Source organism: Montipora capricornis, chromosome 1 (assembly GCF_036669925.1).
Source record: "Montipora capricornis isolate CH-2021 chromosome 1, ASM3666992v2, whole genome shotgun sequence".
In the NCBI taxonomy this organism is placed as follows: domain Eukaryota; kingdom Metazoa; phylum Cnidaria; class Anthozoa; order Scleractinia; family Acroporidae; genus Montipora; species Montipora capricornis.
The window spans coordinates 23,595,189-23,612,148 of NC_090883.1; the positions used below are offsets into that span (position 1 = coordinate 23,595,189).

General features: G+C 37.3%; 2 protein-coding genes across 2 annotated transcripts in view; both read right to left on the minus strand.

Annotated features, from left to right (window-relative positions):
- The window catches only part of LOC138028233 (peptidyl-prolyl cis-trans isomerase G-like), a 20,848-nt gene extending 15,807 nt beyond the window's left edge, over nucleotides 1-5,041 (minus strand). The window contains exons 1-2 of the mRNA XM_068875730.1: nucleotides 3,980-5,041; nucleotides 677-764 (exon numbers count right to left, since the gene is read on the minus strand). Of these exons, the coding sequence (XP_068731831.1) occupies nucleotides 677-732 (56 nt within the window). The 5' untranslated portion in view covers nucleotides 733-764; nucleotides 3,980-5,041. The remainder of the gene's footprint in view (nucleotides 1-676; nucleotides 765-3,979) is intronic.
- A 5,530-nt stretch (nucleotides 5,042-10,571) lies between these two features.
- Nucleotides 10,572-16,960, minus strand: part of LOC138060541 (peptidyl-prolyl cis-trans isomerase G-like) — a 45,428-nt gene continuing 39,039 nt past the window's right edge. The window contains exon 7 of the mRNA XM_068906350.1: nucleotides 10,572-10,969. Coding sequence (XP_068762451.1) covers nucleotides 10,701-10,969 — 269 coding nt within the window. The 3' untranslated portion in view covers nucleotides 10,572-10,700. The remainder of the gene's footprint in view (nucleotides 10,970-16,960) is intronic.

The window sequence follows — 16,960 nt, forward strand, 5'->3', positions numbered from 1 at the left end:
TTACAGTAACAAGCATTGATAATTTGTAACTGCAAAAATAGCAAATTCAACATTTACAGTGCAACGCGCCTTACCGTGGCCACCCAACACATTTCTCATTCGACAATTACGTGTAAATACGTCAACCCAACAACCCATGCAAGGGTGTTCAACTTACAACTGGGCGAACTTTGCAAGGAGGCGTGACTGTCAATCAAATTCACACATCCTAATTGGGATACAATTTAATTGTAAAAAACTTTGTTAGGTGGCCACAGCAAGGCGCGTTGCACTGTAAGAGAAAGACAAAATAGGCAAAAGAGCCTTTTTTTTACATGTACGTCATCCGCAGTAATGTTTTCACCATTTTTTGTCAAGACAAAATTTAAATGTGCCTCAGCTTTTAACCCTTTTACTCTCAGTGGCCACTCAAAAGGCTTTACTCTATCTAACGCTAGACGATGAAAAGATTTTTACTTGTCAACGGGGGACCCCTGGGGCCTTAAAGGCTTAACACCGTCCAGGTTCACTTAAAATTACTGTATGATGTACCCATGAAGCCTTTGATTTTACTCTTCTGCCAGACAATTCTATTTTTACTCGTCAATGGGCCCCCCTCAGGCCTATTAAAAAGGGTTAACAACAGTTTCATGTACAGTATTATCACATTACAAAAACTACAGTATTAAAAACTTACATGAAAAACTGAGAGCCATTGGTGTTGGGACCTCTATTTGCCATTGACAAAAACATTGGCTGAACGTGTTCTATTTAAAAACCTTCATCTGTGAGAATCAGAGGATAAAAGTATCAGATTCATAAGTTTACGGGCAAGTTACCCCAAGATTACCTTTGTGAATTCTTGAACAAGTACTGAAAGTGCCACTACGATGAAAATTTTGCATGTCCTTTTTTCTTTAGATTTTGAAAATAGACTTACTAAATAGGTATCATGCCAATTTTTATCTCAAAATTCCCACAGAAAGTATGATTATTCAAATGTAGTTTTTCGGTTTTCGTAGTCCGCCATTACTCGAACTGCAAATGACCATGAGCAAGGAAAAGGGTTGGGTCTAGCTGGATCGCCTGGGGTCTGACGTCATATGCGCAACGCTCAAAATAAACGTGGCTAATTTCCCATGCCGTCTATGAGATGTGAGAGATTGCCGAGTTGCTTTTTGCTGATATTATATACATTACTCCTTGATCGACTTGTTCGCTTTGTCAAATGCCCACGAAGCGATGCGCGTATGACGTCACATGCTAAGTCTTGCGTGAAGGCCGCTTACAAAATATCGCAGGCTTCTCCAATGCCGTCCGAGTAACGGCGGACAGATTTTTAGCGGTTTTTGGCTGGCTACTTCCCGACTTATCTCGCTTCTATCGTTCCAAATTTAAATGCATTGTACTATTTTGAACATATTGACTTAATTGACGTTGAAAAAATTCGAAAAGGAAACCAAAACTTCTCGTCGTAGTGGCACTTGAAGGCACTTAATTAATAATAAAAACTGAACTACAGATATTTCCAGCATTTTCATTGGCTTGCCGAACACAGGCTATAATCAGTTCATATACCTACTGTACATTTTTGCAGCTCTCAGAAAAAAATGGCAGACAAATGCCCTTTTGGACCGGAATATAATCATGAAAGATTTGTTGATCCTGGAAGTTTCAATAAAATAATTATTCTACATGTACTTGGTCTTGCTACCCTGGATTCCAGAGGTTATTTTCTCGCTATGAAAAGAGCGACAAAAGAGAGAGTCGCGAAGCGGTGAGAAAAACCTCTGGTACAGGCCGTTAAAAACCTCACTTCCATGCAAACCAACTTATTGACTTCCAGAGTAAGAGCGTGTTTTAGAAACTTGGGCAAACCGGTTTTATCCACGTGATAAAAATATTTGTGCAATGTTTACCGGTCACTCTACTGCGAAATTCTCACGGTCGAGTGAATAGATCGTTGTCACCAACAACTTGGAATGTTGTAGGAAACAAATTCATAAATCACCTCACCAGTTCTCAAGTCTGTGCAATACATCGTTTCTGAGCTTTTTGTCGAAGTGTTTCACGCAACCATTATTTGTTAAAAATGCAAACGTGAATTGGAGAAGTAAGAAAATTGCATTCAAGTTCTGGAATTAGAACTGAAAAAATTTAAAGAACTTTACGTGGAGTCCGTGGAGCAGTTTCAATATGACTCGAGGCATTGAGGTGTAAAGATGTCAGAAGCTCACACCAGTACCTTCGCCAAATTCCCAAACAAAATCAAAGCGTGCTTGTTCGATTACGCCCCTTTAAGGCCACCCAACAGCAAACATTCATCAAGCATTAGAGACAAATTAACCTCAATCTGCCCGCCATGAATTTGTGATTATCTTGTCACGATCGCTACTGTCACGTTCATAGTCTTCTTGTGTACACCAGTGAAAAACCGCTTTGATGGTCCCCCTCGACTTAAATGAGATTTTACTGCCCCATCAGTAAAACACGGTTAATGGAACGTGACCATACTAAAAGGGGCTATTCATGTCGCGTTAGTTATCTTCGTGTTCTTTGTAGTCGGTCGTCCAAGGTCATAAAATCAATGGTCTTGTTGTAAATAAAATGAGGACATACAGACTTTCTTCCTAGATCTCAGTTTATAACGAACACCTGCATTGGCCAAATCTGTTAAGGCCTCATTCATAAATGTTAAAGAGCAAGTGTAATACCTACCTGATCATAGTAGAAGCTGTACAACTGGCTACTTTAATAGACAGAGTCTAGCTATAAAAGCCTCAGTTAGCCGTCCAAGGTTCACTTGGCAGTTTGTCTTCTATAGTAAACCAACTAGCTGTTGGCATTTGTTAAAGTTTTTTCCCCCACCCACCCACCCATTGGGGATGGGTTGGGTTTATAGCCTTGCCTTAAAAAAAAAAAAAAAAAAATTGGCTCACTCCTGCGAGGTGCGGTTAAGTCTGCGCAGCGACTTCCCCCAAGCTTGTTGGCTCGTTTGCCTTTGTACATTGCTCGCTAACCAATATTATTGTCCGATCCTGCACGTGCTGTTTACCAATCAGCTCGTAGTGCTGGGGAGATAAGTGAGGTTGTTCTATATCACGCTATCCGGAAGTCGCATAGGCTAACCAGTCGCAAGGCAGTGTTCCCCTCAAAAAACGCCAATACGTCTGTTGTCTCGTTCTATTGCGCCTTACGTTATGCGTTAAAAGCTAACTATGTTAATACCAAGGAACAGTGACATTAACCAATGGCAATCCTTATAAAAACGGTTTCTTGATCGACCAATGAAAGCTAATGAAATCTCCAGGGTCAAAAATTGACTCTGGTAGTGGAAAGCGCAACGTTGATTGGGGCGGCATGTTCAGAAGGGTTAACAGCCTGTACCAGAGGTTTTTCTCGCCGCTTCGCGACTCTCTCTTTTTCGCTCTTTTCATAGCGAGAAAATAACCTCTGGAATCCAGGGTATGGTCTTGCTGGATATAAAATAATTATAACCAACTCGGCGCTACCAGCATTGTTGGTTATCTATCACTTTATATCCAGTGCACCTTCGTAGAATAATGGTTAAATATTACTGGTATTGAAACCAAAGATGGAGGTACGTGTAGTCAGTACTTTATTCAAAAGTTCAAAATTTAGTTTGTTTTGTGACAACAAATATAGAGAAAATTGCCACCAAAGCTGTTATTAGGTACATGTACATTTGACTGCATGGGTGCAGAGCCAAGATGACATATTATAATAATAAATTAACAGGACAGTAAGTTAGATGTACAGTACAGATCCTCGCATAAGATGTACTGAAGAAGAGAAGGCGATTTGTGAAAAAACAAATTCATTAGCACTGTAATAATCACATTATATACATGTAATATTATTATGTTAATATTAAATGTATTAGTATTAAACATAATAGGTCACCATTAAATAATAATATTCTTAATACATAAATTATGTACATTGTAATAATATGACCATGAGATTTTCTTGTACTGACCATTAAATGATCCTCCATAAATAGACTCACCGCCAGTTCCATTACCTGTAACAGAATTATTGAACATACATGTAGGTGTTTACAGATCGTTTTTACTGTACTTGGGTGATCAATTACCATGTTTTCTTACCAAAACAAAATAAAAATGATTTAATGCAATACTGGTATGTCTGGAGTTTTGAAGCAACAAGGATAATAAAGACATGTTTAAAATAGTATTTTAGCAGGTGTCTCCGTAAAAACAAAGGATTTCTAACTTCTATTCCATAATATTATATTCCCATTCCAGAATAAGGTCAATCAAAGAATACACCATTAAGATTCTCCTCTTTCTTCATTTTAATTTGGGACACCAACACTGCTATTATGACATCACGTCAAAATCTAATTAATTAATCAATCAATTAGTTACATGTAGTGGTAAAGGTAAAGTCTGATTACGAGCCAAATGGCCCATTAGGCCGGAGCTTATCCGGTTTCTGTAGCATGAAGCAACTAGGAGTATTTCGACACACCCCTGGATGGATGCCAGTCCAGCACAGGGTTACCCCTGGCATTAAAATTCGCTGATACCCCTTTTTGAACCTGGGTGGAGAGAGGCACTGTGAGAGTAAAGTGTCTTGCCCAAGAACATAACACAATGTCCCCGGTCAGGGCCCGAACCCGAACCACTCGATCGGGAGTCAACCATGAGGCCACCGTAGTAGTTACATGTAGTAATACTGGGAATTCCAGAATTTAAAATTTATATGTACAAGTGATGACTTTGTTTTGAAAGTTCTTAAACTTGGACAACAATGATTCTTTTTGATAACTTCCGAGACATCATACAGTAAGTACTGTAATTGTAGCCACATAAATAATAAATTAATAATTCCTTAATTCTGTATAGTACAAGATGATTGTCACAGTACCATTTTTTGTTTACATACAAATGTACATGTAACTACATATCCGTTTAAAAACAATACATGAACTTATGGAAAATTTTGTCTCAATCCTCAGGGAAACAACAAATTAATGTTAATCAATTCCATTTCAATCCAATTTATTATGCACTATTTACATCTATTATAAGATAGTCAATACTATATTAGCACTTACTAGAGAATAAATATAATACATAAAAGCAAAAAAAAAAATCAAAAAGATAGGAGGTGCCTGGTAGCCAGAGTAGCCATTGGCTTTCGAGCTGGCTACCACCATATTAAAGATAAATGCGGCATTAAACAAAAATTAACATGCATTAAATAATAAATATATCTAATTGTTTCAATCATTAACATACACACATTGTTTTAAAATACATATGATTACATCTAGTAATTATTATATGGATATATAGACGTGCTTACATCACAGAAAAATAAGTAATAAGAAATTATTGCGCTGATCAAAAATTATAATTCAGTTTTTTTAATTATTTTGTGTAAGTAAAAGATGCGGTTTGTATTGTTTTTTAAAGGAATTATAAGGTAATTTTTTTAGGCTGATAGAAACTGACTCCCAGATTTTTGATGCTGAGCTAGAATTGAAATGTTGATTGACCATATCTAGTTGTTGTACATTAACATAAAGCAGAAATAACAGCTCTAGGCCCTAAGGTAGAACCTTGAAACTATTGATTCTGTACTTGATCTAATGTCTCCAATTTTAACATACTGTGTATGCTGGTGCAAGTAGTTTTCAAACCAATTACAGTATATGGTATTCCTCGGATTCCATAGGCGTAAAGGCTATTGCTAGAAAGCAAAATGTTATGGTTAACAGTATCAAATGCCTTTGAGAGGTCTAGAAAAATGCCGCATGTGATTTGCTTATTATCAATGGCAATGTTGACTGTCAGTAATTTCTAGGATAGCCTGTTCAGTTGAGAAGCCCTTTCTAAAACCAATTTGATATTTGTAAAGTATATTATGTTTTTCAAGGAAGGTATACAGTTTATTATAAATTAGAAGTACTAGAACTTCCATGGCTTAATAGGTTTTTTTACTAGCTGCCTTTACCTGATTGAGTTTATTTGAAAAGTTTTTATACTCCGTTATCTTAGCTGGATCATTTGAGAGAAAGTGCATTGTGTACGTATATAATTTGTTTGTTTTTAATCGATTTGAGTATTGCATTTTTGTTATCCATGGCTTTCTTAGCTGCTTTTGTTCATTTCTTAATGCTGTTCTTGTTGGCACGTGCTTATCAATGACAACTTTCAAAGCCCCAGTTATACTATTCGTCATATCATTAATAATGGTGTTCTCACTAACAACAGCATTCCAATCAATTGCACTAATATCTTGCCTATATAATTCTTCACTAAAGTGAGTATAATCCCTTAATTGGCTTTTGTTCCTTGAGTGATTTACAGACACACCTATAATACAAAATATAGGCAGGTGATCAGGGATATCCATGAGCCCAATACCAGAAGTTATATCCGCAGTGGTATTAGTGTATAGATGGTCAATAAGTGTCACAGTACGAGCAGTAATTCTTGTAGGTTTAGTAATTACAGGCAGAAAACTGTTTGAGTAAAGCATAATTTTTATTTAGATAATCTTCAGTTTGCGAATGACAAGTGTACTTGAGAAAATCAAGATTCATATCACCTAAGATACAAAATGTATCAATTTCATATTTATCTCTATACCTTTTGATGGTCTCTTCAAGGCATACCTTAAACTCATTAATCCTAGCAGATGGGTGTTTATATATACAACCAACTAAGATGCGTTTTTTCCCATTACATGGATCAATCTTGGCTCAGGATGTTTCAGCAAGCAACACTTTTAGTGTTATATCTCGTCTCACTATGGATTATAGAGTCCGCTTAATTGTGGCACCCCCCACAGGGGTGGGTGAATCAGTATAATGATAGAAATTATAATTACATGTAGGGAGGTCTATATTAGTTGTAGAATTTACGTTCAGCTTAGTTTCCGTAAGTACTAGAATATCTGGCCTTTTATCCAAAGAACACAATATTTCATCTACCAAGGGCATGATTGTTCTTTGCTAAGCTTCGTATATTGCAGTGTAGCATTGAGAAGGCTTTGGCTCAAGCATTATTTAAAACATTGTTCATTTTAGAAATTGTGCAATAGTCAGATTTCAGAAAGGTAAACATCAGATCTGGGTCAGTTTTATCAGACTTGTCAGGATTAGGTATTATATTGTAAAGATCTATGTCTACATGTATGTGCGGCTCAGTTTGATATGATCCAATGACAAAATTAAATTCTCTGTCACGTAGATCATAGAAAGGTAATTCTTCAAGACTGTCATTATTGCTGTCATTATGCACATGTAAGATGAGTATACTGTACATTATTATACATGTAGCTGCATAAATCTTAGTTAAAAATTGAAAGGACAAAGAAAAAGAAACAAAGAGGAAAAAAAAATTATATATATATGATATTAAAATATATTTGCATAACCACAGGTTCACGTTCTGCAATCCAACCGTCAAAAGTATTATTTCTTCCTCATCTGTTCCTAATTTGGTCCATGAACTACTAGACATCTACACACATACAGCCGCCATTGTTTGAGTTCTCTTGTTTGTACAATTTGCTATCATCACTTCTTGTGGTTTCAAACTTTACTGTTGTTTGTGTCAAAAATACACTTTATATACTACTCTAGTTGTAAGTCAGAGTAATTAGCACTCTGCAGAGAACAATTTGGGGTAAAAATAAATAATTGGTTGTACTCATGCTCTCATCCAATCAGAATTGAGTCATTTTGTAGTGTGAGATATTATTGTTGTTATTGTCATTGTTATTGTTATTGTTATTGTTATTAATAATATCATTGATAGAGCGGTTTTCAGTTGAGTGTGGAAAGTGATTTGCGAATTACTTTGGTTTTGCATTACTTCACTCAGGGATTGGTTCAAAGTTCTTGCCCCACTTTTTCAACCAATCGGACGTGAAACCAAAACCAATCGTGCCTCGTGTGTGCACATTTTCCCGAGCTTTGTGTCGACTACGTGTAATTACTTCGAGTTTTGATTGGTTTACTGGATTGTCTCTGTCCTTTTTGATTGGCCAAATTAATTACTTTGGTTTTGGTTTTTGGTTTCACGACACTTGTTTGAAAACCGCTCTATTTAACCCATTGACTCCTGGACCACACGCCATTTATGAGTAAAATTGTCTGCATTAGCCAGTCGAGGGTAAAATCTATTGTCTTACTCCCATGAGTCAATCAGTTAAGAGGGATATACAGAGTGAAGGCAGAGGTTGTTAAATCACTGACTACTGAACCACCCCACATTGATTTTTTTTTTGTATTTTAATACTGTTTATTTGTTTTCATATTAATTACATCTACTGCACAGAGAACCTTACATTAAACCACATAAGTCTCATTTAATGCATACTATACTTATGACACACACACACGCACGCACACACATACACCGCTTTCCTAAGCCTCAAGAGTATCGCATTAGACTAAGAACAATACATAAAGGTACAAGAATATCAGACTGATAGAATATTTACATATTTGCCCCACTTCGAGTAGTGGACAGCAGGGAGTCGATCAACGTTTGACTTGGCAATCATTGTCTCAAGTTGATATGCTATGTTAATTTTTGCGATAAATACCAGTACCCTAATACGGGGTAACTTTTTGTTGTATCTACAAGAGTACAGATATTGTCTCGCTAACAACAAGATATGGTTTACATATAATTCACCTTCGCAAGAGAAGATCCCAAACAATAAATCTTTAAGTGAGAGCCTTTGAATCTTAACACCTTGATCACCAAGCCATTTAATGACTTCTGTCCAGAAGCTCTCGGAATAGTTACAATATACAAGAATGTGCTCAAGGGTCTCGTCCGCATCTCCACAAAAAGAACACGCCGGAGATAGATACATTGTAAATGCCAATCTTATGAAGAAATACATTTGTGGTTAGACACTTATTCAGGACTTTTACTGAAATTCATGTAATTTCGTGTAAGAAGTGACACGAAAAGGCAGGCTATAATTATATTTTTTTCCAATCCAAGATGTCACCTGGAAATTGATGATTAAACCTTAACTGAGCAGTCGGCGGAGTGATTACTCTACTTCGAAGCTCTTTGTTAATAGTCTTAGACACGACAGACTTTATTTGAACTATTTCGCTGTTTAAAATCAGTTTGCACTGATCCTGTATAACAAATGGTTCGTTGCAAATACCGCAAGCAGATGTTTTGAGTTTTTCACGCCATTCAAAAGGAATGGCGTCGATCACAGACATAAGCCTAAACGCTTCCAGTGGTGAGATATTAAGCTCTCTTAACTTACTTTTAACAATAAAATCATTATTTTCGTCTAGTAAGTCCCCAAGTTAAAGAATACCTTTTTCTTGCAACGTCTTAAAATAAAAGGATTTTCCATCAATGCAACTAAATTTATTGTTCCATAAAATAAGGCTGATTCGACTGTGTGAGACGTTTGAATACAATCATAACTTGCTGCTGAACACTTAGCAAAGCAATTCAAACATTCTTCATAGAATGTCGGTAACCTTATAGGTAGTTTTTTAATGTCAAAATTACAACATAAAATCATTTTACCTCCAACTGGCTGTAAGTAATTTAATAAAATAGTTTTCCAACTGGCTGCCTGATCATTTGCGAGTTTCTTGCAACAAAGTATTTTCTGAGTTTCAATTATAGTTTCCAAATGCGGCGCTTTGAGCCCCCCATTTTCGATGTCATTTATACAAGTAATCGCAGAACGCTTAACTTTATCTTTCCGGATAAAATCTTAAATTATCGTAATAGAATTCTTCAAAAATTCCTTGTCAAAGCATAACAAGCTGGCTCGATAGAGAAAAATCGGGATAATGAACGTTTTGACAATTTGGATTCTGCCAATAATGGTAAGGTCTCGCCATCTCCAAATTCACAGCTTTTGTTTCATAGCGTTAATTAGTTCCTCAAAATTCAGCTTTTTTTTTAATCGTTTATTGTATATAAAACGCACTCCAAGTATCTTGACGGATTTTTTAAACACAGTATTGCTCTGGGACTTGACACAATTTGATGCTGTAGTTTGGGCACGATTACCTAGTAACAACATCTCTGTCTTTTCTTAGTTCACCTTCAGTCCAGAACATTTTCCGAAACGTTCTTCAATATCTAAAAACTGTGTCAAAGAATGGTTGTTCCTTACAAAGCCAGTCAGATCATCTGCAAATAGTCCGAGTTTAATCTCCTCGTTATCCACCGGAATACCCTGAATGTCTTTATTACCACGTATGCTAATACACAAAATTTCTAAAACCATAACAAGTAGATAGGCTGATAGGGGATTGCCTTGCCTGACTCTCCGCTCGACAGGAAACGACGAGGTCGAGTAATCCTTGCTTAGGACACGACTGGAAATTTTATTGTGCAAGTATAAACCAATTGAATAAACGAAGAACAAAAGCCGATTGCAGATAAAGTGCGAAACAAGAATTCCCTACTTAAAGTATCAAACGCTTTCTGAATTTAAGTCTACACAAGATCAATCTTCCATGAATATGATACTTTTCCGTGAAATCCATAACGTCCTCTATGGTTGTAACAGCATCAAAAATCATTCTACCTTTAACATCTGCGCAATTGTGATGGATTACGTAAGGAAGAACCTTCTCCAATCTTTTGGCAATGGCTTTTGATCCTATTTTTAAGTCTACGTTAATTAGCGAGATTGGTCTCCAGTTTGACAAATATCTTTTATCTTTTATCACCCCACATTGATGAGTAAAATCTACTAAGTCTCAAGCCCAGGCCAGCCAATGGGTTAATGTTCTTTGCGATTGAGATTGGAAAACAAGAGGGCTCTAACATGACTACAGCTGTCATTAAATTTACATATACATGTAGAATAGTACAACCTTTGGTGAAATCTCCTCCTTGAATCATAAAATCTTTAATTATGCGGTGGAAGGGTGCTCCCTTGTAATGCAGTGCCTTTCCAGAGACCTTACTCAGGCCTTTTTCACCTTAAAAAGAACACAATTTACATTACATTTACAGTACTCACTTACTTGTACATGACTTGTATAAAGCCATTGTAATTATGAAAACTTACATGTATTAAATTTAATAATAATTATTTGTCCTGGCAAGTTGGGTGTAGTACAAAAATTGATAATAGAATTTTAGACGCACACAAGCTTTCGATTCCATCATGGATTGGAATCTTTACCAAGTCATGGAGTTCAACATAAAATATTTTTGTCGTGTGATTTACCGGTATATCATGAATCACCTGACAAGAGCTCCTGGTACAGTAGATGATTACAGGAAAAAATACATTGTGTAATCCACTCATGTCACTCATTTCCAAGTATATTTAACTTTCATTTTTCATACATAGAACAGTAAAATCAGAATATGATGTAGAATTACTTGGGAAAAATGCAAATTAATGGGGACATTGACTCCCAGGGGTTCCCCATTGACGAGTAAAATTGTCTGGCGTTAGACAGAGTAAAATACTCTGGCGTTAGAACGAATAAAATACTTAAGTCTGGCCGGTTTCGGCCGGTTTGGACATCAAAGGGTTAAATAACTTCTTATCAGTAAAAAAGAACTGGGAAAAGCCATGTGAATGTACATGTACAGTGTGGGGCACGTAGTTCCCGGTGTTGTGGTCTGTCTTCTGTTGTGTATCATGGTTGGGAGGGTAAAAAAAGGGGGCCACAGTAATTGGCGCAAGCTGTTGTGGCGCTCTGCCAGCTTGACTGGCAAAGTTAATAAAATAACAAAAAACAGTATTAAGGCTAACAGCAGGCTGTTACGCGTACGCGCATTTTCCCCCTTTGCGATTAAAATTGTCTGGAGGAGTCGCCAATTTGCGACCAGCTTTCATCGTTTAAATAATAGAGTTAGCAGTTAGCATTTTGCTGCAACTTTTGCTAAAATAAATAAGGCGATAAAACATTATTTTGTTTCTCATCATGACTTTTGTTTCAAGTTAGAGATATTTTGCAAAATAGCAATGCGGTTGGACCACGTCACGATCCATACCATTGATCATTCACGATTTTTAGCGGTTTTTTATACATGTTATGTATTGCAGGCTCCTATTTTGTTTTGTTAAATCACTGGTGACACCCGTCTATACGGAACCCGGGCCCGCAGTGTGCGTGGCAGTCAAAACTGTGCTATCCTGTCAATCCTTGCCCTTTAAACAAAAACGGTGCATTTCTGTGCGTAAACGACGTTGTTGTTGATCTGCTCTGTCGAAAGGACACTATCAAAGTCTTTTTTCGCAAAGTTAACAGAAATAAATACATTATCAATCCAGTTTTAACGTCTTCTTACGCTTGATTTAAAAATACCAGACTGAATTTGTCTTAACAGCCGAGGCACAACAGCTGACGTTTGCATCACCGCTCGCTGGCAACCCAGGTGTGTTGACATTTTTAAAGGTTGCCACAAAATCTGTTAAAATAATGGTTTTCTGGCATTTGAATAGCTGACATGATGTCGGATAGCACAGTTTTTCCCACTGGCTGAATTCTGATTGGTCAATTTAAATTTCAGTAGCTCTCGCCGTATGCATGGACAATTCAGCGCAATGATTGTCCCAATGATGATTACAAATGATTGCCGAAAAATGTGTGGAAACTTCTCACGAACATTCATCTTGCGAACGAAATGGCATGTTTTCTTCAATGTTCAGGAAAATAAGCGTTTCAAAATAGCCAATCTTTTTGGCCTTTCTGTTTGTGAGGATGGTAAGCAGCTGCTTTGTCACTAATATCAGACATTTCTTCTGATTTATGCATAAAATATTGTAATTATGCGGATGCGGATTTAATAGGGTATTATGTGGATCCACATTGCCGCACCCTGTCAGCAAGGCTCAAAAGGTCTTCAATCACGGATTTTCGAGTTGAAAACAACTGTCTTCTTACTTTTGAGTTAATTCTTCTTCTTGCTTTCATTGAGGTGGTGATGGTGATGGAGCTAGTTCTTATGTTAAATTTTATCCAGCCCCAGACGGATCTCAGGTCAAATGCCGTGGAGACTGAATTCATCTTGAATATCTTCAATGGATTTTATTACATACCTTCAAGGAATCTGAATGCCACCTTTTTTATCCAAAGCGATATTTAAGGGGCAATTAAAATGACCACGTATAATCAGGCCTTCTAATAGGGTGCAATGAAAAAATGCAAATTATGCGAAATTTGCAGGGCAGATTGTGCGATTAGAAAGACTGATTATGCGAAAAATAATGTAAATTATGCGATTTTTTTCTGAGCAATTTTAAGCTTGTTTTTTAAGGTTTCAGGATAAAAAAAACACGTTTTTACTGCGCTAAAGACATTTTGAACACAAGGGAACAGTAATTATGAATCTTGATCAACATTAGTTGGGATAAGTAAAAAAAATTGAGGTCTTCTGCACTATTGGTGCACCACGTTAAAAGTTAAAGGGACACAGCTAACATGCCAAATGAATGATCAATAATTATTAATATTCCTGTAGCTACGACTAGCTTCTTACATTTTGTTTTTGTGCGCAGTATTATATTTCTGAACAGATTTGCTAATGTGAACAATGGGGGTGTTTGTGTTACACCAAGCGGCAACTCTTTAAGAATGAGACTCGTACCAGGCCCACATTGAACAGTTGCGTGTTTTCATGTCCAATTCTAAAATTGATCTACGTTCCATTAACGTAACAAAATTGGACCTCACTATTGACGACAGCGAGGTATACTTACCGGGTTATGAACTGATAAGGAAAGATCGTGTGAGAAATGGGCGTAACGGAGGTGGGGTCTGTTTCTATGTGCGATGTAATCTAAATTATAAAATCCGTGACGACTTGAGTTCTGAAAATCTCGAATTGTCCAAACCATTCTTAGTTAGCACTTGGTATAGACCTCCCGATTCTCCGGTGAGTGTCTTCAATGACTTTGAAGAGGTAGTGATGAAAATAGACGCGGAAAATTCTGAGTTTTTTTCCTGTGAGATATTAACGTGGATCTCATGCCAGGCATAACAACAGCCTGCGCTATTAAACTTCAACACATCTTCGATATTTACTGACTTAACCAGCTACAGTCACTGAACCAACAAGGGTTGCTGTGAACACCTGCACATTTTATTGATCATTGTATTACGAACTCACCCGATAAAATTGCCAAGTACAATGTATGGTGCTGTTCACCCCTGTAATTAGCGACCACGCTCTAATTTACATGACATATAAGGCCAAGTGCGAGTGTTCAGGAGCTAAAACAATAAAAACTTGCCACATGAAAAATTTCCATAAGTCTAGCTACCTAAGGGATCTACAACAAAAGGCGTGGTCTGATATTGAAACACTTAACGACCCAAGTGATATGTGGTTCATGTGGAAAGATTTGCTAAACATTCCCCACTTAAATCTACACGGGTTGGCAAGAAAAAGGCCTTATGGATAACTGATCGTCTGCGCCGTGAAATACACAAGAGAGATTTCTCAAAAAAGAAAGCCATGATGGACCGTAAACAGTCAACATGGGATCAACACAAACGAGCCTGGAACCAGACAAATAACAAATTAAGAAAGCCAAACGTTAATACTTCATTGACAATCTGGAGCTCAGCAAGTCAAATCCCAAAAAAACGTGGTATTTAATCAATGAACTGTCGTCGCGACGATCAAACAAGGCTGGGAATATTTCGGAAATTAAAATTGCCGAGCAAATTGCAACTAAACCCCTTGAACTAGCTGAAGAACTAAATCTGCACTTTTCAAACATTGGTGAAAGGCTGCCCTCAGAAATTCCAGCATCTCATATAGAGCCTGAAACATATCTCACGCCAACTGATACCTCGTTCTCATTGAAAGCACCATCGCTGAATCAAGTTTATAAGCTGTTGTCCAAACTAAATGAGAGGAAGTCGGCAGGACTAGATGATAGGGAGCTTAAGCACACACGTTTTTGAGACGCGGACGGCAACCTGAAGTGAGCTGTTGGCCTGTTTAACTTGTCTTCACGCAACCATATTTACATTACTAAGTATCTTTTCTCCATTAGAGATGATAAGTACAAAAATGTGGGAGACACCACTGTCCTGGCAAGCGGAATATTCTCTTCCAGTTGCCGTCCGCACCTCAAAAACACGCGTGCTTAAGGTCCCTAATATTCCAAATAAACTATTAAAAATGGGTGCCAGCACAGTTTCACCATCTCTTACACTAATCTTTGCTAATTCAATCGAGACTGGTATCTTTCCAAATGAGTGAAAAATGTGTTTGTGATCAACTTAGTGAGTATCGTAACGCTAACAACCTACTAAGCCACTGTCAATCTGGATTTCGATCGTTACACAGTACCCTTACTGCCCTGGTTGATGCTGCAAACAGCTAGTCGGTTAATATTGACAATGGCCTTGTCAACGGTGTAGTTTTCATAGATCTTAAAAAGGCCTTCGACACCATTGATCACAATATTGTCTTACAGAAGCTCTGTATACATGTAATTTATATGGTGCTGATACAATCAGTATTAAGTGGTTTGAATCTTATCTTTTCTGCCGAAGTCAGAGATGTAGTCTTGCTGGCCAGTTGTCTAATGTTGCACCGGTTTCTTGTGGCATCCCACAGGGTAGCAACCTAGGACCACTCTTATTCCTAGTTTACATTAACCATCTGCCAAATTGCCTTAGGTTGACCTTCCCAAGGATGTTTGCTGGTGATACTAACATAACCTTTGCTGCCAGCACATTGACTGATCTTGAGAACGGTTTAAAGTCAGAGTTAAGAAGTCTTATATGGCTCATTTCCAACAAACTGAGCTTGAATGTTGCGAAGACCGAATTTATGGTTATTGGGTCAAACCAACGTTTAAATTCATTCTCAGACAATCAAGTAAACATTGAGATTGATGCTAAATTAATCACTAAAAAGTTAAAGAAGCTAAAATTAATCACTAGGCGTGATAATTGACGATCGGGCTCCCACATGGCAATCTTGTAAAACAGTGTACATTGTAGTTGTAATGAAACTTTTTATTGTAATATATACTGAAGATTTTACCGTGTATAAATAAATAAAGTAAGTAAGTAAGTAAGTAAGGCCCCCGACATGCAAAATAACACCTTGAACTTCGAATGTTTACGAAATCGAAGGTAACAAAGGCTTTATAGCCGTTTTCCAAGGAAAATCATCTTAAAAATGGCGTATTTATGCAGGAACTCCTAAGAAACTTGTTGATTTATGTTTTATTTTACGAATTTTGTGCGTTGTTTCGTGAATTATGTGATTTTTCGTGAATTGTGCGATCGGATGCGCTTTGAGGTTGATTGTGCAAAATCGCACCATCGGGTAATATCAGAAGGCCGGTATAACGTTTTCTTCATTCCCCAAATCATTATTTTTCAATAAATTTTGCCAGATTGTGATTTAACGGCATCAGCACCCTTATTTGGTCTGTATTCTGTTTGCAATAGTATAAATTTCTTCTTTTTCCCCACTGTAAACAATATCAGTCTCACCATTAAATCTGTCGGAGACAACCGAATATCGATATCAAAGCCGTTCTTAATAATTAGCACTGCAACACCTCTGGCATTTGTACTACCATGAGAAAACACTATTTGTGCACCCCATTCTTTTCTCCAATGAGCCTCACTTTCTTTGCAGGAATGTGTTTTTTGTAAAAATATCAAGTCCCCTGAGAAGTCATCTACTGGAGCAAGCGTTCTCATTAAACACTGTACACTGTGTATTTGTCATCAGATCTGGTGTCTGGTTGTGTTAACGTCAGACTTGGGTCCTCGTTACCTTTCGGGGGAGTTCAGCTTCTTCTCGGAAATGATTTGGCGGGAGACAAAGTGGTCATCAATCCTATTGTAACTGACGTGCCTTGTGTAGAGCAGTTGCCTGACCCAGTAGAGAAAGAAATTCCAAATTTGTATCCTGCATGTGCTGTAACCCATGCTATGAGTAAAAAGAAATCAAGTGACGAAGATACAGATGTTGAC